The sequence below is a fragment of the Anguilla rostrata genome, chromosome 14, assembly GCF_018555375.3.
Source record: "Anguilla rostrata isolate EN2019 chromosome 14, ASM1855537v3, whole genome shotgun sequence".
NCBI classification, from domain to species: domain Eukaryota; kingdom Metazoa; phylum Chordata; class Actinopteri; order Anguilliformes; family Anguillidae; genus Anguilla; species Anguilla rostrata.
The window spans coordinates 22456594-22481528 of NC_057946.1; the positions used below are offsets into that span (position 1 = coordinate 22456594).

Consider the following 24935-nt stretch of genomic DNA (forward strand, 5'->3'; position numbering starts at 1 on the left):
TTCACGTCCAACAATAATATTCATGTCCCCAAGGAAATATAGACACAGTGCTTTACATTTTAAAACTTGAGTTGTTCAAGTAGGCTACTTCAGATAGCCAGCTGAGCCCTTTGCTCAGTAAGCCCTCATCAACTCTTCAATTCAGTCACCTTAAATACTGGCAGTAGGGTTTTAAAAAATTGAAAGAGAAAATGGACATCATAATTTATGTGTGTGCCTAATTCATCAACTGCACAGTAGGTGCATGCAAAGTAATTTATATTTGAACAGTTAAAGGCAAAAATGGACTATGAAGACTTAAAGCTGTTTTGGTAGGAAATTGTACACTAAAAGCCCTTGTTTTGTAACTTAATGGTTTTGTGGTAGTTTAAATTGTTTTAAAAAGGAGTTTGGTAAGGTGGGGTAAAATTCTGCAAGTCAAACTGTCATGGAAATATTGCAGATTCACAAATCACTGTGGTGGTTCCTTTATTGTGCTGTTAACCTTAATCACTTGGATTCTAATTGGAAAAAAAACACTTCCAGTGCCAAAGAATATAAGGATATTAGCTAGGAAGAGGAACAGAAACTTGAAGATACTTTGTTTCACACCTCATTTTAAATATCACCCTGTTTTGCTTGGCAAAAATGGCTTTATTATGAGTACTGGCTACCGTTTGTGGTCTAGCTGTTCAAACTGTCTTCCCTCTCTGTCCAACTACAACAAAGCAAAGAGGGAAAAAATATAAATCTCTTCCCTCTCTGTTATTAAAATGTCACCATCATAAGGAGACCTGGAGTCCTTACAGGGTTAGTGCTTTCCTGTCATTTGTCTTCTTTTTAAACGCTTGTCAGAGGAACACACTCTGAGTAAATATCATCCTTGGCTCTCTGAGAAGAGACACATTTTCAACAAAGTGTACACAATGCTCATTGGCACAAGTTTTTCTAGTGAGCCAGTGGTAACTCAGAACTGAAATGAGTGAAATTAGAGAAAATGTGAGGTCACTTCACAAGGAAGAGTTTAGATCTAGTTTGGTGACATTTCTTGAAAACGGCCCTGAGGCAGTTGTGTGCCTTACAGATCCCATATCCGACAGGAAAATAGGTACTTTCCTATTGCCTGTGATACTTGTAACCTCTGTACTGCTTGTATCTAAAGATCCCACACCACACAACTTTATGTTAATGAGAGACGTGATCTTACCCCAAGAACACTGGCCTACTGTCGTGTACTTAGGCCAAGCCTAGAAGCTATTCATTTAGCCCACTGTTTTCTACCCACAATGCACTGCAGCTAGTCTTTGAGGAATATTGGAAGGTAGCCACTGAGTCCACAGTGCCTACAGCATCATTGTGAGTCTTAAAAATGCAGCCTTAGAAAAGCATCTCTTTTGGGAGTAAAGGACTGTGCCAATGAGTATTTGTTTGCATGGAAATCCAATTGAATTCAGTTTGACAAAAATGCATTTTGCTAGCAGACATTTCACAGAAACTATCCTGCATTCAAACTGGTGCTAGAATTCTAGATTAAATTCCATAGATTTTTGCTTTTCATTGATGTGTAATACATTTTTGCCTGTTGCTTTCCGTGTAAACACTTGAGAAATGCGGATGCTTTAAACGGATGTTTCATTTCTTAACTCAATACATAAGCAAACTCAGACTCGTAGACAACACCTAGGATGTTAAATGGTGTCCTTGCTCTGACAAAGCAGCACATTCATCAGTAGAAATGGGCCTGCCTCTGATTCACACGGCTTCTCTCTGTACTGACATCATCGCACAGTCATCCATTGTGCTGATGTACTGCAAGTGGCAACAAGATCCATACACAGATATCACTCAGCAGAAAGACCAGGGATACACACGCCACCACTCAGGGGAGCCTCTGGAGCGGTTTCAGCTAGTCATTTGCCAAGCTAGTCCTGAGTTCCAGGTTCAGTTTTTATTCCCTACATTATGGAAGATTTGAGATAAAACCCATTTGGCTCATGTACGGACCTGCCTGGTTGTTCACTGTATTTTGTCTTCAACAGGAAAGGATGTCTGGGTGACGTTGTGCTCACACTGAGGAAAGTGGAAACCCCCAGGCGTGAAAAACCGAAATTGTGACTATTGGTGCCAAAGTTTCCACAAGAGGGGTGCCACTCAGGCCGTCGGAAAAACCCCAACTGTTCCCCTGTCCTCCTTCCCCCCTGATTTCCCTGTCCCCGATTCCCGGAAACATGTCCATTGCCCTGAAGCAGGTCTTCAACAAGGACAAGACCTTCCGGCCCAAGCGCAAGTTTGAGCCCGGGACGCAGCGCTTCGAGCTGCACAAGAAAGCGCAGGCCTCGCTCAACTCCGGGGTGGACCTGCGGGCCGCCGTCCAGCTGCCCCACGGCGAGGACCTCAACGACTGGGTGGCCGTACACGTGGTGGACTTCTTTAACCGCATCAACCTCATCTACGGGACCGTGTGCGAGTTCTGCACCGAGAAGAGCTGCCCCGTCATGTCGGGCGGTCCTCGGTACGAGTACCGCTGGCAGGACGACCACAAGTACAAGAAGCCCACCGCCCTGCCCGCACCCCAGTACATGAACCTGCTGATGGACTGGATCGAGGTCCAGATCAACAACGAGGACATCTTCCCCACCAGTATAGGTGAGTGTGATATTCAGAAGATAAGCATTAGCGATTCTCGTTGTTAAAGGTACACAAGTGCTTTTAAAGGTACACACATCCCTTTTTATTCCTCTAACAACGTGCTTCAGCCACATGGCCTTGACCGTAACGGGGTCCTGACTTTTGGGAGACTAAGTGGTCCCTTCTCAGATTCCGTATATACAAAAGTTTACCATCTGGCCTCTTGTGCAAGACACTTTTGCAAGTGTAATTGCACCTTTTGACACCCAGCATTCCCCTGCTGGCTTTTTAAAGCCCCAAGAGAGGGCAGTTTAAAAAAAGAAAGCTGTCATCACAGCGTAGAAGAATGCCCCATTACCCAAGATGAAAGGGCAGGTGCAGCCAGGGTAATCAATAATGTGGAATAAAGACGATGGTACCACCTCAAACAAAGCAGGCGAGTCCCACATCTGACCTTTGACCTGTTGTCTGCCTCTCAGGAGATGTGAAGATCTCAGGTAGCCATTATACCTAGAGACCTTTGGGCAGGCTGAAGGGTGCACACACAGAAAGTGGACTGAAAAAAGCCCGCAGTTTTCAGCCAATGGAAAGGCCACTAACCTTACAGGTAAATTGCACCAAGGTCGGCGCAGTCGGAAATAAATTCTCTCTTAAACACCCTCCTCTGCCCTCTGCTTGGCAGCAGCTTATTAAAGGATGAGATCACAAAGCAGTCTGCATGCCTTCTGCCAGTGCCTGAAAGATCCTGACTCAGATGTCTCAGCCACCTTCCATATCTGTTTTTGTTCGCATCACGTACGTTCTCCGACTTCATTGCTATCCAATCCAAAAACTGCCTCTCAGTAGAATAAAATGCTGCCCAGGGTAAAGGGAGGAAAGCAAAACTGTGCTAAAAGAGTTATGCCTCAGGCCTAACCCTCTCTCAGCCCTCAGCGTAAACGTGAGGTCCTGGGCTGGGTATCACTAGCAGGTAACACTAGCACCTGCAGCTCTCAATTATTCACGGATATCTGATCCCCAGAGGCCTTGCCCGCTACCACCGCCATGTCGAGGTGAAACCGTATCCAACTGGCCTTTGTGCCTTGTTGCTTTCAGCCTGTAATAACACCTGAGACACTGTCTGCCTAGAGAAAACTCCTTTTCCCTCCTTTTTTCATCTTTGCCAATTCCCCAGTGCTCTTAGCGGTGCAACCTCAGAACTCAGATTCTGTTTGTGCATGGCAGGCCATGTTTTACTGAAAATGAAAGAAGGTGAGAAAAGTGGAATGCTCTGGAAGTTCAGATTGGAAGTGATTGCACAAAAGAAGAAGCTTAAGTTGGTGGGGCAGTGGATTGGTTTTCACCAAATGTGAATGTTTGGAACCATTATGTTGGAAAGTGGGAAAAAACAATGTACTGTGTAATGTGGAGCTGTTTGTTTGGGGGTGTTGGGTCCCGCTCTCTGTCGGTAGAGCCATGGAACAGGACGGGAAGCCCAGGAATTAAACCCCTTAGCACAGTCAGCAGAAAGGGATTAACAGGGACCTGGAATGTTCCGAAATGCTTGTTCTTGCTACATGTCCTGTACCAGGACTCTGGAGGACATGAATCTTTTTTTTTTGTACAGATTCAGAGCATGTATTCTGATAGGACTGTACACCCGTGGGCCTTTTTATCATGGAGGATAAAATTGTCGTCAGCTTCAGTTTAGAGGAATTTTGTGGTACTGTAGAACTTGATTTAGTGGGCAAACAAGCTTAATTTCAGTATGTCAGGATTTCCAATATTTATTTAAGTTTATGAGATCAAAAATATGAAGACACACATTCGTCAATACAAGTTTTCCAAACTGCAATTCAAATTAAGTAGCCTAATCATTTTTATCTGTTGAAATATACTGACAAAGCACATTTATTGGAGAAGATCAAGTTCTCTGTGTCTAATTCAGGTGAAAACTAGAACTGTTATTCCACTGTTTGAAATCCAGGGAAGAAGTTAACTCCTTTTTGAATCACAGAAAGTATCACAGAAGCATTGAAATTTATCCCTGAAGATGTGGAAAAAGGTGCAGCCTAAGTCAACATTAAATTCTCTGTTTCACAAATGATAACACGCATCATAGCCACAACACAAGCCCAGATGTTTGGAATTTTCTCAGTCAAGAGCACACGCAGATGAAAAACAAAAGAGAATTTGCATTGAAAGGAAAGGGGTGAGCTTGTTTGCAGTATTCTAATCACAGTTCATTATTTTAGCCTTGTAACATTGCATTCCACTGCTGCCATTCAGCATAGGGTCTTATCCAGAGACTTACTGCACAAACACAAGCACAAAGAATCGGGGATCATAGTGCAGTAATACCTGAGAACTGGAAAATAGGCACAGGCGAGTCAGAATTTTGCAAGAAGAGCAGACCTGATTGACAACTTATCAGCTACCCCATTTACATTAAACTAAGTTGTACGAACAAGAGCAAAGAACCCTAGGCTTTTGACAAAAATAAGGTATACATTGTCAGGCTTTGGGCAAGGTAAAAGCACCAGAGAGGGTCAGGGTTGACCCTCCTGAAGGCTGAAGGGGCTGGTCTTCATCGGAAGATGGCCTACATGTCTGCCGTTCCTGACTGTTGTGAGAAGCTCATTCCACTGAGGAGTCAGAACAGACAGCAATAGACAACAAACAGACTGGGAAGTGCAGGCTCAGAGAGGGCCCAGAACAGACAGCAGATGTGACTGGGAAGGACTGGGAAGTGCAGGCTCAGAGAGGGGCCAGAACAGACAGCAGATGTGACTGGGAATGCAGCTGAGTGACTGGGATGTGCAGGCTCAGAGAGGGGCCAGAACAGACAGCAGATGTGACTGGGAAGTGCAGGCTCAGAGAGGGGCCAGAACAGACAGCTGATGTGACTAGGAAGTGCAGGCTCAGAGAGGGGGGAAGAGCCAGAGGTCTAGGAATGCAGGCTTAGAGGAGGGGGTCTGGCCAGGGTCTATGATGAAGTTTTGAAACAGTTCCCCTTGGTAGCCTGATCTTTAAAGTTACAATTCCAGCTTAGTAGTTTCCATGAGATGTCTTGAAGCAATTTACACAATTAGTTCTCATAGTTTTAATTTGACCTATCAATTCAAAATTTTATACATAGTTTCTATAGTTTTAATTGATATTCTGTCTTACAATTGACTCCCACAAATACACAATTTTTCAATCTCAATGAGTTGTACCTGAATCAGATTAAATCAGATTTAAATAAATAAAATTCAATACTAGAGGATCAACACTCTTGAATCTGGAGGGTAGAGAGTGAACGCACCATGGAACCATAGCTGTAAAGGCCAAGGCGAGGAAGATCCGTTTGACTTCCTTTACATATTCTCACTGCTACTACACTTCCTTGGAAACAATGGAGTCCAGCCTGACGAGGATCCTGAGATTATGCTGGGTAATCCCGTGTTAAGGGTGGATTACCGCCCCAGCCAGCAGATTGCAGCATGTAGCGAGAGCCTTGGCCAGGCGCCCCCGTCCCTCACGTCCCACTAAGTGAGCCTCTTAACAGGCAGTGCGGCTGGGCGGGGCGGGAGGGGTGTGTGCTTACATAATGTCCCATCCCATTTCAACAAAACATGGACCACAACCCCCTTCTTTTTCACGGGGCACAGATCCAGGCAGATCTGGAGGAAGCGGTTGATATGTCCCTCAAGGATGGTTCGGCGATGAAAAATGCACTGCTTCCCGAGCCCATGGCTGTATGAGAATAGAAGGGTGACTGGAGGCATGTGCTAGTTTTCCACAATGAGGATTTTAGGCAGGCTTACTGGAACATGCACGTGCCATTCTCACCAACACGAGACCTCACCAAACACAGACGGACCCTTCCCACAGCTTAACTGTCACTTACTCTTTTCTGTTCCAAGCGATGTATAGCCAATGAACAAGCCTGTCTGTGGTCCTGCTCACTGTTGTAGTGCTGGCCCTGTGGGACACTCACCTGAGATGAGATGGCCTACCCTTCCCTTAACAACATAATCACTGACTGGCTTTGTGCTTGTGAATAAAGCTATAATTATCCAATCGGCTTCCCCTCCAGACTGCAGCTGTCTGCGCTGGGTACCTTTGGCCTCGGTGGGGGAGCACGGGAATAAACCACGATTAATACTGCATCACTCCTGAGTTTGACTGATCTGCATTTCAGTATCCTGTCAAGCACCTCTGGGCCTTCCTTCCTGCCTCACTGCCACAGTCCACAGAGGAGTCCATCTTTGAGTCACGACGCAGACTTCAGACATTCCACTGGATTCTGTACAATGGCAATTGATCATTTTCATATTCTCTTTTGTCCGGGGGGGTCCACTAGAACATTTTGAGAGTTGATACTTTATAACTGTCCCCCAAAGTCATGTGCTGGTCATTCAGAGTTGGCAGGAAATGTATATTACACTTTCCAGGAAGAGATGTTTTCCTGCTGAGGATTTGAATACTAATACAACCCTTCTTTGTTTTCAACAAAGGGGGGGGGGGGGGGCTTGTAAAACAAATAGCATTGTAGCCATGCAACCTTTAACTTGTATTGCAGCTTAATGCTATATATTATAATTGGCTTATTGCAGCCAATAAAAATATCTTCCTAAAATCTATTATCTATTAATCATTATTTATAAATGTACCGTTTTCAAAATTCCGTAGTCCGAGTATCTATTCATATTCTTGTTTTTGTCCATATGGACAGACAGCTTATATTACTCTTTAAAAATTCTGAAGAGAAGTGGTAGATCAGAGTTCACATCACAGGAAGGGCTGTCCCTGTTGCAGCTTTGTCAGTTTGGGATGCCCTATTGAAGAGGAACTTCCTGTTGCCAGTATGCGACTTCCTGTTTCATACCACCTGGAAGACCCTTTGACCTCTGTTGACCTCTGTGGCACCCAGGGACTCTTCCCACTGTATCACGAGTCTTAAAACTGCTTTGAGAGCTGAAGAAAATTGCTGCTCAGCTGTTTGTTTGATTAAGCTCAGTATGAGTTATTGGTGCCAGTTGTTTTGCAGATAAGCCTTTGTTTTCCATCTTCCCGTTTTGGGTTGTGCAATAATATGGGAGCTTATAATTCGACACATAATTAACATACCATGGAAAGGAACCCCTTCCATCACTACTCTCCTGACCATAATACACCTCTTCCTCCATAAGTCCTGAATCTAAATCTGTAAGTTAAGTTGTGCTTGTGGAGATAGCTCTGTTTTCAGTGATCATCCAGTGTTGCATATAGTGGGTGTGATATAACTAACATTTCCACAGACGTTGTATAAATTACTGGTTGTTTACAAGTATTTGTAAACGTGTTTTTGGTTTCGATTCTGCTGACGTCTATGTGCTGAGGAACTGTTCTTGATGAACGCAATCATCATGATGTGGAAGATTTTTAAGTTGGGGAGTTTTCTGAAATGAAATGTGCATGAAATCAATATTCCATCAACAACCATGTTGGAAACAAGTGTTGAACAATTTAACATGTACTCTGGGCTGTATAATGTGTACATATTTTAACCCAAAAATAAAATCAATCATTCAATCAACATGCATTACATAACTAATCAAGGATAAAAATGTTCTAAATATCTACCATGCATGCTGTGGTCTAGTAATATGCATGTAAAAGGCTTGGGTTCACAGGCATAGAGGCAGATCTTTCCATTGCATTATTTTATCTCACGTCCCTAATGTGGTATACAAAACCAGACGTCTGCGAGAAAATGTGTAGTATTAAATTTGAGTATTCATTATGTACATCATTTCTCTAAAGTTAGTTTCTGTTTGTAATGGCTGTTGCCTTCTTACTTTAAGTAGGACGTTTCCTCTTAGGCTTACATTTTAAAATCTTCATGTTTTTTTGGCGAATGAATTCCAGTATGGACGCATCTTTTAAACAGCAAAGCGCTGAACTCAGAGTACAGCTTCTCTGGGGTGCTTCTCATGTCCCTACTCCTCTGTAATTACTCTGAGGGAAGTTAATCAAATCTAGTTTGTCTGGAACTCTTTATTTTCATGAAAATGAATGGGGGCGATTTAATGAGAGGACGCAGCGAACTATGCTGTCCACAGGACTAAACAGGCTTCTGTTGTTCTCCATTTTCGAGAAAATCTGTCCTACAGTATGAAATTTGTGCAGTTAGGTTTTAGTATTTTATTTTATTTATTTTTTGTTATCAGATGACCAGAGAAGAAACCGAAGGTCTTCAGAAACGATAAGCAATCAAAATACCATTTGATAACTGCAAACAGCACTGCTTGGGCTTGTCTGCCCTACACAGTACCCTGTCTGTCAAACATCAGTAGCCAGATTCCAAGTCTCACCTTCTTCTAAGTGGTGAATGTAAATGGAATTGAAACAGGCTACAGAGGAGGTTGAACTATTCTACATCGTTAAATGAAACAGCATGATACCACTTGTCAAGAAGATAGTGACAGCTGCTTTTTAAGTGTGGGCATTGTCTTACTCCACCGAAAAAACTGTACTTTTGTGTAACTGACAGTGTAATTGGTGCTTTTATTAGTTTAAGTGTAGTTCATGGGTGTAATTTAAAAAATAAAATGAAGATTAAAGAAAAGCTACAAGCTATAGAAACACTTTTTTGTGAACACAGCAGCCTGATTCTGAGAGTGGCTCTGCCGTTGTTCTCTCTCTGCTAGGTGCTGCTTGGGGTGATGTAAAGGTCACACCATTGTTACTCTGTCTGCATTTCATTTAGGACATCTAGCTTCTTTCTTGAGGCCCTGTTTAAAGAAACCTGGAGAGCAGGGGAGGTGGATTTCTGCCTATGATTTCTACCTAAGCCCTGTAGTCTTCCCTGTTCCTTTGGAACTGCTCTTTGGATGTGGTGTCAGGCCAAATTTTCCTTTTTTCCTGGGGCAGAGTTTCCAGCATCTCAATCCCGAACAGGGCCTTGCTTCTTCAAGGACCATATGGAAGGAGATTGAAGACCCTCCTGTATAATTAGATTTTAGTCTTTAGGCTCGTATCCAAAGACGACCATATCCCTCACGGTACGGCCAGGGCTAGGCTTCCTTTGCCGAATCCAACAGTGCTCTCCCCGCATAGACACCATCTGTTGATATATCGTTGCCAAGGTAAATATTCCTTTTCACCTTCCTCCAGTGGTTCGCCATTCTCATCAGTAGTTAGATCAGATTAAGGGGTTTTTTTTTTTCTTTGCCTCATCTCCTCTGTGTTTCCGGATCTAGATATCAGCTATGGTCTCACTGTATCTCTTGGTTGTGCAAGCTCTCGCTGAACAGGTTCACGCTTCATCTATGATGCCCCATACTGCACTGTAAATTGGTCATCAGCCAGCCCACAGCTAAGATGAATAGGAAATGGTGAGCCTGCAGCATTGTCTTTGTGATGACTGTTTAAATGTGCCTGGGCTGCACAATAAAGCACTATACCGCGCTCGCTACGAAATCAAGTTTTAGAAAGAGAGAGAGGTGCCGTTGTGCCTTCCCCAATGAGGGCAGATGAATCTGTTGAGTTCTTCCTGAAGTCCACAAATACCACAAAGCACACCGCATTCTTTTGTGCCCCTATTCCAAGGCTGGCCAAAGGCCAAATTGCAGCCTAATCTCCCCATAAATCTCTTTTCTGATGCCCATCGGTCTCACTTTAGCAGAGAATCTGTTCAGTTTTATGGGCCTGAACATCCTGCTGGATAGCAGACTGCATGTTGAGCCCCCTCCCTTTATTGTGGTCGAACTTTGTGGCCGAATGACTCACTCCGTAGCCATTCCAGAAACAGAACTGTAGGTGTCACTTGGCTTATATATTGGGTCGCATGGGGAAGTCTGTGTTTATACCCACTGCGTGCCTTTACTACTGGCGAGGAATTCTTGAACTGGGGCCAGTCCCGTCTCGACACCCACAGCCTGAAGCAGTATGTCACTGCACATTAGGGGACGGAAGTACTGCACTCTCTCTCATGTCGAATATGACAGGGGGATGCACTTTTTATTGAACGTTTGAAAGTCCTAGCACAGCGGCCGTTTTGATAGAGGTTTAGCCTGACTGTTTAAACTGGCCACTGCATCAGTTAGTCTTTTCATATGGCAATGCAAACACAACAATGCGGTCAGTGAAGAAATCCTGAAAGGCCACACAATGGGAACAGTATGAGAGAAGCAAAGCTGAGAGGTGACAGAGAGGTCACGGCAGACCCAGTGCCAGGGCTAAGGCTAGGCTTGCTTTGGAGCACATGGTACTGTAGAACAGGATAAAATATGTAGTGTTATTTAAGTGATTTATTTTATAAAGATGATGTCCATGCCACTGAGGGATGTTTATAGAGTTAAAAACAGCGGTCTGATTTCTCTCGTGTCACTTGTTAGTTTGTTTTACCCGAGTAGGGCTCCATTTGGTGACTGTTAGCAACACAGACCGACCCACGGATCCACCCCTAAATAATGTTAGCCTTGCGCTTCTGATGAGCAAGCACTCTGCAGCTGCAAACGATCATGGTGAAATCTGTCGTAGCAGATCTGCCATGGGCCCAGAGGCAGGATGTAATGTGCAGGGAGAATCTGAGGTGCAGAGAGCTCAGCGCAGGACGAGCAGTTTCTGCCCGGAAAGTTCAGCCTCGCTCGGAAAAGTATAAAAAGCCATCTGGGGTGTGGATGGCGGGCTGGAGGGGCGGAAACAAGGTGGGGGTTCGGGGGAGGGGCCCGCAGCTGGAGGGCCGAGCCTTTTGATTCGCCCCGTCCTTTGATCCCTTCTTCCCGTATTTCCTGCGAGGAAGAAAGTTCCAGACTTTGCCTCCCGCCGTAAACTCCCCCTCCCTCTCTCCCTCCCTCCCTCCTGCACTTCTCCCCCGCCCGCCGCCCACACCCCCAGACTGAAAGGGGGGCACGTGGAGGCAGGCGTGAGGCCGGCTGGAATAAACAATCGGCGTGTCGTGTCCTGAAATAGTTGCGGTGGCGGAGGGGGGGAGCAGGAGCCCGCTGTGGCGTTCCAACATTACAGGCCTTGTTAAAGCAACAAAGGCCACAGTGAGGCAGCCACAGTGAGGCAGCCACAGAGAGGCAGCCACAGCGAGGCAGCCTGGGCGAGGCAGCCTGGGCGAGTGCGGCCTGCTCTCTTTTCAGCTTTTGCCTCCTATGAGTGCACACAGACCCCGCTCTCTGTACCTTACATTTTCACAGAGCTTCACGCCCTCTGACACCCACAGTTCCACTCATATTCATATCGCTTTCCTCAGGAAGTCGGTGCAGCATGACTGAACATCGTCGGTTACTATAATAATCTGTCTTACGCTTTTAGGATGTCCATAACCCAGACTATTGACAAAACAGTGTTGCATATATGTAGGCTTCAGTACTCTGTCCTGTCACTGTTTTTCCAGAAGAGGTTCAGAGATGGGACACATTGTTTGGATTTATTTTAGAGGTGGTTGTAATTAAATTGTTTCAAATGAAATATAATTTTCTCTCACCCCCACCCCCCATCAATACACTATATAAAAACAGTACACTGAACAAAATCACTAAATATAGCAGCATTCAGCACGTTCCTGATATAAAGAAGAAATGCCACATTTACCCTGCATGCCTGATATAAAGAAGAAATGTCACATTTACCCTGCATGCCAGCAAAGACATACAGATGTCCTGACAGTGCATTTTACTTAGAGATTTACTCTGGGGTGAGTTAGACCCCTAGTGCAATACTGGGTTTCATGCCTGCCTGGTTGTCCTGAATGCAATAAGCCATTTCCATCACAATGACAAAATCAATATCCAGTTAAATTTTAAACAAACTGGTGAACCATTACTTTCTCTTCCCCCCACTCTATAATTTTGAATGTCTTTCCATTTACTTTAGCTTGAAAAACTGTTGAAGGTTGTAGGCCTTTTTTCTTTAAAATTACAATTTTCTCCAAAATGTATGAGTGCAATACTCATCATCATCATCAAACTTGTCATGTTGTTCATACATGGTGGTCTGATATCATATACTCTGTGGTTGCTCACATTTTTCTGCTCTTTAATATTAAATAAGGCAAATATTTATGGCCTGTTTTATGCCCCTCAGCCATTCATAGTCATAAATAATGAATTAGGTGACATTTGAAATGCTTCCTGCATATTATACCCTAAATATTTCTGGAGCAGTTCCCCAGAGGGCAGTACTTGCCCTGTAATTGTCTTGTGTTGAATGTGCATTTTAACCGACTTCACCACACCAAATAGCACTTTAAAAGTCAGCGTTGCTAAGTCAGAACTGAATGTAAATGTGGGAAACTGATATCACTAGTGTCACAGTATTCTTACAGTAGTCTGTAGTCTATTTTTGCTTAGTAGGAGTAGTTTTCCATTATGTAAAAAGAGACCATTTCATGAATTTGATCATCCAAATACCCACTGCAGCCATGTTATCAATTTGGACAATCTGAGCTGCTTTAAGTGAATGATTGTTGAGTTTTCTGGTCAACAGGCAGTATGAGACAGGGTGTGGAGTGGCAGCTACTGAACGTTCAGTCTTCTTAAAAAAATGAATAGACTCAACCTATCACACTGAAACTTAAAGTGAGAAAACGTTTCAGCTTCCACGAACAAAATCATCATCCACATTCCCTGCTAGACTGTGTGAAAAGCGCTTTTGAGTCATACAGTAGGCTTTACTGGAAAGCTCACATTTTAGGACTGCAAACTGTGTGAACTACGCCACAGATTACGTAATAGTGGGGATTAGGGGTGGTGTCGGCTTGTGTTGGCTGAGCAAACCTGGCAGAGCGGGAGCAGAACAGAGGCTTCTGGGGGGGTACAGGAGCTGGTCTCACGGTGTCTCTCCTGCTACAGCCACTGGCTCACTACTGCCCCCTCGCTGGCACTGTGACACAGGAGAACGAAGGGAAAAAGCATTAAAAAATAAAATCCACAAGTGCGTTCAGTGTGAAATTAGCACAATATTTTGTATCATGACATAATGAGTTGTGTGTTATGTGTATGTCTGGTTTTGACTTATTTTATCACACTGAACCAATTCATGGTATGCATAAATGAGCAGCAATACATAATATATTATGTTGTGGCAGTTAGGAAGATTTTAATGTCTTAAACGAGATGGTAAAACAAATTATTGTAATAGATAAATTACATTTCAATTGTTATAGCACTTTTTTCTAAAAAACACAAAACATAATTTCTTGGCTTGTATTACATACTGAAGTTCTCATGTAGGAATCACATAAAGTGGGTCCTGAATCAGCCAGATCACACTCTTTTTCTTGCTATTTAGCATCGTGCATAGATCGCTGTCAACACCCAATATTGCATAGTAGCAAGCTTGCTGATTATTCAGACATGCTATCAGTAAAGACCTTTTCATTCATTGGATTGATAGGTGTGCATGTCTTTTGACTTGTATGATGTTTGTTTTATAAAGCAAGGATTTATTTATTCAGTATTGTTAGACAAACTGCAACATGCATGTTTGTATTTTTATATATACCTCTGATATCAGTGGCAGCACACCAACCATAGAGTGAAGAAAGTGTTTGAAAGCGGAAGTCCAGTCCCAGTAAAACTCCTTGTGCAGTTATGTATTACTTTGAGAGCACAAAGACCACTTCACATAACAGCACATTTTATAGTACGCTTTTGTTGAGAAACAATGGCTGTTAATTCAGTTCCATCCCCCACATACTGCATACTACAGAGTGATGCACGCACACGCACGTACACACACGTTTTTCCAAGTACATGATCAACTGCTTCATGTGTTAATTTACTAATTTAGCAATGGTTTTCTGTTTACTTTGTTGATTTGTATTAATGGCAGTCTGATAATTGTCCCTTAAATCATATGCACTGAAGAATGTTTGTACTTTTTGTACCGTTTGAAAATATCTAGCCTATGTATTAGTGGACTGTAGTCAGGTCGTCAACAACAAAAGATATTGGGGTCCGATCAGTTATGTCAGTGACATTTATTTTTTAAAAACCCACTGAATATTTTCCAAAATAACTACCAACAAAATCACTCTTCTAAAAATAATCACAGGTAAGCACTGAAGCTGTCATTTTATGGTTTGTTGTGCAGAGCCATAACAGAAAAACATTTCCTTTTCTGTGGAACAGCGGTGAGGCTGGACATGATGGGATCATCCTGTTTTTATTGGATTGGTGGAGAGGGGGTTTCAGGAACTGCAGTTAAAAGCACAACGTGGGTGACGCCACTTTTCTGGTGCATCATCCCTCAGTGAGCACACAGCGTCCTGGGCATGATGTGCAGTGGCAAGCCTGTGTCAGAAGACTACAGGATATGGACTGTAATTACCGCATTTGATCAGATCATCACTGTGCTAGTTGGGTTCAAAACCCTGCTCATCTGTGCACTGATAATTCATTACTGTGTGGCAGGCACACAGACTTAAAGCAACATTCTTCCACCATTGTTCCTCAGATGAGCTCTGCTTAAATTTGGGGACTTTTGACGCCTACATTAATCTGTGCATAAACGCTGTACATTCAGGGCCTGATTTACTTAGACCTTTAGCACGTGAAAAACCTTATAGCACACACGCACAAGTAATGACAACAAACGACTGGTGCAAAACAAACATCATGGTGTTTGTTCTGCAGCAGTGTTATTGGTTTTGCGTGTACCAAAATGTTTTGCGTAAGGTCTTAGTAAATCAGGCCCTTAATTGTGTACCACGCTAATATGATATACTTATAAATTTTAATGTGATGACATAGAAATAATGGACAGTAAGCCATGTCTCACTTTGAATGCTAGAATGTCAATATTTCTCTCAGATTTGTTTAGAAGCATTGTCATTAAGAGATGGATTTCCACTCTTAGAAGAGTCCAAGGAGCATCCAGTTCATATTCATTCGCAGCTTGTAAATAGAACATATTTAGAAAAAAATACAGAATATACAAAATAGAGAACTTCAAGAATACTCTAATGTTCTGGCCTCGTCCCTTGAATCCTTCTCTTTGATGAAACGGATCTAGACATTGTAATCTGGCCAACACGGACCCAGGCCTGTTTGAGATGATGTCATTACCCAGGTCACCTCTCCTATAAAAGGGCAGGGAGGCCTGACAGGTAGAGGATGGGCTGGCGTGGAGACAGGCGACTATGTACCAGATGAAATGTGTGATGTGAAGCAATAAAAACAGGGCGGAGTCTGACGGTCACGTCTGTGGTCTTCTCCCCCTTAGGGATCCCGTTTCCAAAGAACTTCATCCAGATCTGCAAGAAGATCCTCTGCAGACTCTTCCGGGTCTTCGTCCACGTCTACATCCACCACTTCGACCGCATCATCCTCATGGGTGCCGAAGCGCACGTCAACACCTGCTACAAGCACTTTTACTACTTCGGCACCGAGCTGCACCTCATAGACCGCAAAGAGCTAGAGCCACTGGTGAGTATCTGGCCTGTTTTTTTTTTTTTTTCCTGAAACAGTCTTCTGATTGCCTCACACCTAATCTACAGGTTTATTAGGACACCAGTTATAATATCTCGGTGAAGTACCGCAAAAAGGACATGTAGCAGTCATGTTACACCTGGAGTTCACGTACGTGCACAGGGATGACACTCCACATATCATTCCTTACTGCTGAGGTAATATAGGCTGCATGTGTTTGATGGAAAGGCCTGTTTGTGTGATCTCATTGGCCACCGTAGTAAAAGTATGTTATCCTGTTTCACCAAATTCAGACATTATAGCATTCTTGGATTCCCTGTTAGTCTTTTACAGTGCAGTGTGTTTGGAAAAACATGTGTTGGAGGGCTAATAATGATAAAGAACCTTGTAAAGGTCTCTGAATACTGCAACCGATGTGGAAATCTCAAAGGCTTCAGTATGACCTGACAATACAAACACCTACTGTAAACTGAAAATCACCAGACAATCAACAGTGGGGGAAACCAGCCCAGTGAAACAAAGGATGCTTTCTGCACATTATCATAAGAAATTCTCATGATCAGGCTTAGAAAATGCCAACACCCACATGAGTAGGAAAAAAGAAGAAAAACAGTCCAGTGTGAAATTGTGAGTGACTTCCCTAGCTCATAACACTTAATGTTGTGTGCATTAATTCTCATAAAGTAATAGAAATACCATACAGTTACATAATATCTAGAGCATGTGTAAGCTGTTGCATAGGACGTGACAGCTTAACTTGTCACATCATGCAGAAATCAAGTGTGTGAAATTTGAAGAGCAGTAGTTAGTGAACATAATGTAGGCTACTTCTTTAGAATTATAAATTATTTTATAGGTATGATAACCCTAACCATAACCATAATCTTAACAAGGTGATTCAAAGGTATCCTAGTCACACAGTACATTGGGGCCCATAATGGATGCAGTCATACTGGCAAGGAATCACAGGGAGCATTGGTCATTAGGCCACAGAACACAGTGCAGATGAACGGTTCCATGCTAATTATAGCTTGGGCTAATGGATTCTGTTGAGGCAAATCAGAAATACCATATTTCATTTGGGCATGAAAATCATTAGTCAGTGCACAATATTACATGGATAACACAAATATTTTTGCCAAATTTAAAAAGTGAGGACTTTTCCACAGTGATGAAAGGGCACACAGTTGTTGCTTGTGTTCTTTTTTCAACCGGTTAAATGAGGTACGATTTTGTTTTTTCATGACAGTTAAGGTAGGTAAGCAAAACACAAGGCTTTGTGGTTTACTACCATGTGTAATAATAATGCAATGAAATCATGCTCAGCTTAAATTTGCCATAAGTTTATTTGCTGATATAAGTTTTGATCAAACATGATTCTGCAGAGTTAGGGCTCAGAACTCCTTAGAGGGTTGTGCATTCAAATCCCAGTAGGTAAAGTTCTGCACACTCAAACAATATATTTTAGGTGAAATACTAAGCAGCCCCATCTTCAAAATGATTTAGAGGTCCAAATCAGAACTGATATTCATAATGGCGTTTTATATGTGGCTGAATGTCAGCAAGCAGAACCGGCGCATTTCCTAAAAGAGCCGAGTGCGCAGGAGGAAAGTAAGCGTGGCTGTGCTGGCCATCTGTCGGCCCCGCCCTTCTCAACATCCAGATGGGGGATCTTAGCCAATCGGATTCTGGTCAACAGCGCACAGCAGGGACGGCTGCCTGCCTGCCTGCCTGCCATCGCAGATGGCCCAGACCGGCCCCGGCTACTCCAGCGATTTGGCCCCGCGGCACGCCATTGTGCAAAAGATTGATTCGCGGCAAGGCTGGGCCGCGGTGCCAGGGCAGGAAGCGCCACTGACCACGCTCAGAACTGGAATGAAGCCGAGGGGCTTCGGCGCAGTGGTACAGAAGGAAAGGGATCAGCGGCGCGCCTGCTGCTCTGTGAAATCACGATCGACCCAGAGAGCAGCAGTGCATCGCGCTGACGCTGAGCACAGCGTGTCTATGGCCTGCCAAAGGCAAGCTGCTCTGTAACGTGCTGCTAATCCTGGCTCACATTTCTCTGTTCTGCAAGAGTATCTGTCAGTAGGGCCAATGAGATTATATTAGGGACCTTTCAAGTGGCATATCTAATTGTGGAGCTTGTTCTTTAGTGCAGCAATTTGCCCTACAGGTCAAATGGAATCCAGGCCCTGCCAGATCGTTTTGTAACCAGTAGTGGGTGTGGGAAAGTGTGATGGTACTGCACGGTACCATTGTGGGATCACTTAGCCTGCTTTATCAACAAATATGTTTCTTAAGAATGCTGCGTGATAGGACTTGGAGTAAAGTAACCATGCAGTCCAATATGCCATTAATAAAACAAATGAATGCTCTTTATGAATTAAATGCTCTTACGTAAAGCCCTCCATCGGAGTAGATTAACCTGAACTGGCTTATTTCTTCATTAAATTTCATTCTGAACGAAGAACCAGCAGCTACATAGCCTACCTTAGTTAAACCGTTTAATATGAGAATATTAGCTAATAACAGACATGCAAGCACTTTTCTGGATCGCATTCCTATTCAGATTAACTGAAGTTTTGATATGTAACGTAAAGTTATGTTGCCCATTCTTCATGCGAAGGTTTTGCTGCAATTTTATATCGGACATTTCTAAGTGATAACGAAAGGTATTTCGCGTCGTTTATGTTAGCTACAATCTTTTTAAAAGCACAGCCAACTAACCTTGATTACTGAATGTAAGCATCGACATCGGTGCAGCCACGGCGGTCGACATCATCCCCACTGTTGCGTCCACCCCGCCATGTTTTCAGGCGGCCCGCTTGATATCCAAAGAGTTTGTTGGGATTGAGAAGCAGCGCCAAGTTATTTTTGCCACAGCCAGATGGGAGAGTTATACTCTGGCAGAGTTCTAAATTGTTTGTCGACTTGTTGCCGGGTGCTTATCCGTCGAAATAGCGTTTAATGCTGGCTTTTCCTGTGTGGTCTAAACTGCCGTCATATCACGTAAAGAGCAATGGCTCATGCATGAATATCGTCAGAATCGAATTCTTTCTCTCGATATATTGCGTTTTAGAAACGTTTGACATGCTTCGAAAACTACAGCTAGGCAAATCTTGTGCGTTCACATTAAAAAGACTTCAACACTGCTTTCAAATGTTTGGATTGCCACGCCCCAGATACTTTTTAGTTAACAAATTACCACCATGCATTTGTTTGATTTGTGCCATCAATATGTCAATCAAAGGTTCCTTGCATTTTCTCATGGCACCACAGGTGCGAAATTGAAGTTAATGAAAGACGTCATCAGCGAGAGAAAATTAAAATGGAATCAGGCCTGGCGGTCTTCGGACGTTAAAAAAACATCACTATCTCAACTTATACCGATTCGAGCGCTGTTAATAAAAATGCAATCGTTGGTGTGTCGAGAAACACATTTAAATGCAGGTTTATTGTAGCCTACTGGAGAAGTTAACCTGCCACTGTTTTTGTTTCATTGTGGTGCTTTTTTGGAACCTATTAGATGCACCCAATACCCAGATATAGAGGAAGAGGTCTAATCCGTATACAGTGTGAATCTTTTCTATTTAATGCAAATTATTTTCATCAGTGATAACAAAATTACATTTTATTGGCTGTATAATAGAGCTTTAAAAGGGTGAGCCGCCGTATTGGCCCTTCTGGGTTTTGAGCCCATTCCTGCACTGTCTATGCTCATATTTATTTATTATTTTTTCTTTCCATGTTATATCCTCTGTTGTTTTTAGACAGTGCAAATAGACAAACAAAAATTATTTTGTTGGCCAGTCAGTCCAGAAGTCAAAGGTTTGTGTTTTTTGTAAATATTGGGCATGTAAACATACTCAGTGTCATAAAATTGCAGGTGTTTACATGTGAGATCTTCAAATAAACAAAACAGCCGGTCTTAGTTTTCACCAGCACTGACAAAATAAACTGTGATTTGCCAATCTTTTGAACTCCTTTTCCTGTTCCTTTGATACAACGAGGACAATAACAACCTTATGATTTGTTTCATATGCGAGCTGAGGTCTGAATGCTATTGCCTCATCTTCACGGAATGCTCAGTAGCATGTCTTTTCCATTTGCAGAAAGAGATGACATCGCGGATGTGTCACTGAGCGGCGGTGGGCCAGTTGTAAGTAAGACTGCTATTGGGCAAAGGAAATCATTTTTGAAAACAAAGGCAGAACCTCGGAGCATGGCCCAGTTTTCAGATGGTTGCAGTGGAGATGGGGAACACGCGCCAGCCGCGGCAGAAATGACTGTAGCGCTCGATGATATCATTCATGACTGACAGCCTGGAGGAAACCTGCCGCAACGTCTGGACGTACAAGTGTAATCCAGTGGTCATGTTCCTCACGTTAAGGACACTCATCCAACAGATGCTACTGAGGGACAGGGCTAAGGTTTACAGGATTTAGCGAAATGGCACCACCTACTGGTGAAATCAAATCATATTGGTACAAAGTGTTGCAGGAAGAAGTTGTTCCAAAACAAAATTAATCGCTGAATATTGATTTCTGGATGATACAACTGTTGATATTGTCTTTTTTCTTTTAAGTCATGAACTCCACAAAATTGTTTACCTTTATTCCTGGTATACTAGTATGGATATTTCATAATATTTGGCCTAAAGTGAATCATTTGCTATATTATTGAGTGTTTCAGACCAAAATTGATATTGTCCTTTTGAATTTATGAAACAAAGCATACTTTTATAAGTTGAAAAATACAAACCATTTTTAGTATATAGGAGTATTACTGAAGGATACAGGGCTTATAATAAAGGTTTGGTCATAACTGTAAAGTATATACAGTCTAACAGTGGTGTTCGTATAATCACTGGATCCATTTCTGGTCTTGTGGAACGTGCTGAACCAGAGGAAGTGTGTGTGACAAAAAGCTCTTGTATACTGTCTAAAAACAAAAGAATTGACTGTAAGATGACTTCCACATGACCTTTATAGAACAGCTACTGTAGACTACTTTGTGGGAACTCAGCTGAGGAACAAGATAGTTAAAATTCCATGCTTTTCAGCATTTTCGAGTTGCACCGATCAGGATAGTAGTTGTGCTTACCAGCATACAAGTACATTCAGCGGTAATTTTGTTTTAAATAAATCCGGAGAGAGCCTGGTCTGTTCTATAGAGTGTCCTATGTAAACTCGTTTTTACAGTGGTTGGATCTCCTGCCTCCTCTCCTGTCATGTGTACATCAAACATTCAGCTCCAGGATCCTCACCTCAGCCTGAAAGATGAGTTCAAGCCAAGGGCATGCTCACACATGTACAATCTTTTCAGGCAAAGGGGTCTGTCATTTGCATGAAGACACAGAGAAACAACAGATTTATCTGATCCATTGCTTCAGTCCTGCAAGGTAACAAAGAGTTGTTGTATCCCTTTAACTGGAACATGTAATTAACTTAACATTAATTTTTATTTTGTCTTTCAAACAAATTATATTTTTGTTGTTTCATTCTCACTATTCTCATACAATAAATAAACATGTTCATGATCCCATGTATGCCTTACAATGAGCAATAAAATGTAGCTTGATTTATTTTAAGTCATAATTGTTCTTGTGTATTTTGTGGGGAAATTTGATGGGGAAATCAGCATGTTATTTTTTTCTAAAGCAGTAAAACAGGATAACATAAGATATAGTCCAATGAATGTAACGCCAACAGTGATAAACTGATCATTACTGCATATTGCCTACAAGGATTGACGGCCACATTGAAGACATCTGTTAAATCCCATCGGCATAACACGATTACAATACACACAACAGCTTTTATGCCCAATGTTATTTTTTATTTTTGGTATCTCCAAGCTGACCCTAATGATTTTTTCTTGCCTAAACATCTATTTGTGGTATTGCTGATTTACTGTTTACTTCTGAATCAGGGAACTTGTGTTATATCTTAAGCATGTTCACCTGGTTAATTTGGCGCTGACGTCTGAAAATTTGAACTACAACGGTATTTTATTATGGTACATGAGTAACAAATGGGTTAAGGTAAAAACTGGCACCCATACTGCTCTACTTGAAAGCTAACCGCAGAATTGGATTGGAGTCATTTCCTTTTAGTAGAATGGTAGAAGTTTGCTATAGAGGTCTTGCACAAGTGTTCCACAAGCATTCACACCCTATAAGGACAAGAACTACCAAATGCCATAGCATTATGGGAAAATGATTACTCCTCATGAATGATGCTGACTATAGTCTAACTATACTGACTGAGAATGTCAACTGTAGCAGTTAAATGGATTGTTCATTTTGAGTTTTAAGAGGACATTTATGTAAAAAAACAAAAGATAAACTATATTTCTAAGTCTACAATAACATATTTGTTGTCAATATACACCATACTAATTAGTAGAAGCTTTAAAAATGAGTGAAAATGTAAACATTTTCTGTTGTAAGAATGTTAGGCTGCCTCGCTCTGTATTACTGACATTATCGGACTTTCTCTCCTGCCGCACTGGAGAAGCTGCAGCAGGTGTTTCACATATTATTTGGGGCTCGGAATTTGATATGTGGCAGAAGGCTGCGTTAAGCCTGTGTATGGACTGTGGTTTCATGTCCTCAATCATTCTTTGCTCACTAAAAAAAAACTCATTTGAAATAAGAAATTGATGATGAGAACAGGGCACGCAGTCTCACCTTGTCTGTAGAGAATCCATCATTGTGACAATGCTTGTCTGAATACCCCCTGCTCTTAAGTGTCTGCTTCCTCCATGATGAGTAGCTTACGAATCCAGGTAATGTGTTCCATGCACTGGAACACAACAACCTGGAACCAGAAATGAAAGAAATACTGCATATGAAATACCAGACCTGCATTTTACAAACTAAACAAACTACGTAAAAATGCTAATATACTTTATAATGTTTTGCTACATGTAGCAAAAACTAAATGTTATACAATTAAAATGATAAATGTAAACTTCAGTTATTTTGGTAAATGAAAACAAATTTTTAAATTCAGTATGTGGTCTGACAGGAATTGAACGACATTAAAGCAATTTATTTTTCTTCCAATTCTGAACACAAAATTGCATTTGTAAGCTCACCACTGCAACCCCCTTTCTCAGTTCAGGAGAGCACAGACAAGCATAAACTCTCCTCAAAAATGTGAACTCAGCCACTACTGTTCACTCCATAGATCTGCCAGTGCTCCAATGTTCCAATTGGCACTGGAACAGTCATTTTTCAAAGCCCCATATATACAATAGAATGTTATTAATAGGATGACCCACCCAGCAGCCCCTCAATATAGTTTTCTTGGATTTATATTCAATAGTTTTTTTATATATCCCAGCAGGTTGTATGTAACTTTCACAACTTGGACACAGTGTCTAGATTCAGTTGGACTTGGGTGAACTATTACAACCAAGCCTTTTTCAGACTGAGCACATTCTAGCTTAATGCCTCCTGTAAAGTAATCCTGTCTAGGTGAAATCTACACTTTTAACTATGTTTAATTTATTTTTGCAGGTGTCTGTCCAATCTAAATCTTATTTTTATTTGTGTCCAAGCTCTTTGCAATACCATATTGTGCTATCCGCAAAAGTAACTATAAGTAACTATTTTGCAAATATGTTCTTCATCAAGGTCACTTATATCGCAGGTGATGAAAATACGTCTGTCATTCTCTTTAATCCCAGGGCTAAATGAACTCACTGTGATTACTTAAAAGCATGCTTACAGAGTGATAACACTCACTGTGTAAGTTACTTAGTGCATTTAATTAGCTTAAGCAATGTTTCATTCAGATTAACTGCAAAACCTATTCTCTAAAGGGGTTAATACATTTATCCACAAGATTTTCACCTTATAACCCAACACTATATAAAGCACCACACATGATACTCCTGGACCATTTGCCAGTAGCGCCAATCCATCTCCTGTGTGTCTCAACATTTTGCCAGTCCATTAACAATAGGAGCCATATTTAAACTATGTGACTGAAAAGTGAATGACAGGTGAATTCCGGGGAGTCAGCCGGGAGCTGCTGGGAGTTTTTTGCTCGGCACCATGGGAGAGAAGACCTCCGGACCGCCCGTTTGCGTACAGATCCTGTCTCTGGTAGCCTTGGTGTGCTTCGGGCTCTACAGCATTGTGAAGGGTTTCTCCTTTGACTTTTTCAACTGGTGGTACATCCTCGGGGGGTCCTGCATGGTGGCGGCCGCGTTCGCCTCCTTTAGGGTGTACGAGGTGTGCGTCGTCATGGCGCACAGGGAAGTCTCTGAGGGGCTGACACCGAGAAACCCGTAGGGAGCCAGGCTGAACAGGCTCGCAGGACTCTGTGGTGACCTGCTGTGTGACTGTCCACTCCTCTGCCTCTCTACGGTCTTTACTGCGTCCAGCTGTGCTTTAATGCAGGAACTAGATAATACTCTGAAAATGTGAATGATGTTTCTCTCAAGATGTTTTTGAGTCTATTATTGTGTTTGTTTTAAATATGGTTTTCACATCTTGTTTCTTGTTTCTAGTAAGATCCATAAGTGTAAGTATAAATAAATAATAAGCATGCAGATCCATTACCCTTACTTTAGTGAGGTATAGAGTTAATGCAGTAATTTTGTTGTTTTTTTATGATAGTGTTCGGGTCATGCAACATTGAGATAGGCTCTTGTGTCAGTTGTACATTGAATTTGAATTTAAAGTTTGTCAGTTGTACATTTCAAAAGAAGCAGTCAAAGTTTTATTTCATCATGAATAAATCTTTGTGTTTTTGTCTTTCTGCAATAAATAGTCACTAATTAATCTGATGTCAGTATACATCATTGTCTTGATATTTAGTTTAAGTTTGTTTATATATTTTGTTTTTGTTTATACTTAAATGTGCCTGATTGATAGCGCATCCATTTTTCCACAGTAAGGCTCTTAATATTGCTTACGTTGGA

The 24935-nt window shown here is 42.1% G+C and overlaps 1 protein-coding gene across 1 annotated transcript in view; it reads left to right on the plus strand.

The window, feature by feature from the left end:
- The window catches only part of LOC135240167 (MOB kinase activator 3B), a 29610-nt gene extending 8022 nt beyond the window's left edge, over nt 1-21588 (plus strand). Inside the window, exons 2-4 of the mRNA XM_064309505.1 lie at nt 2019-2625; nt 15793-15995; nt 20111-21588. Coding sequence (XP_064165575.1) covers nt 2208-2625; nt 15793-15995; nt 20111-20140 — 651 coding nt within the window. The 5' untranslated portion in view covers nt 2019-2207 and the 3' untranslated portion in view covers nt 20141-21588. The remainder of the gene's footprint in view (nt 1-2018; nt 2626-15792; nt 15996-20110) is intronic.
- Nucleotides 21589-24935: the final 3347 nt, after the last annotated feature.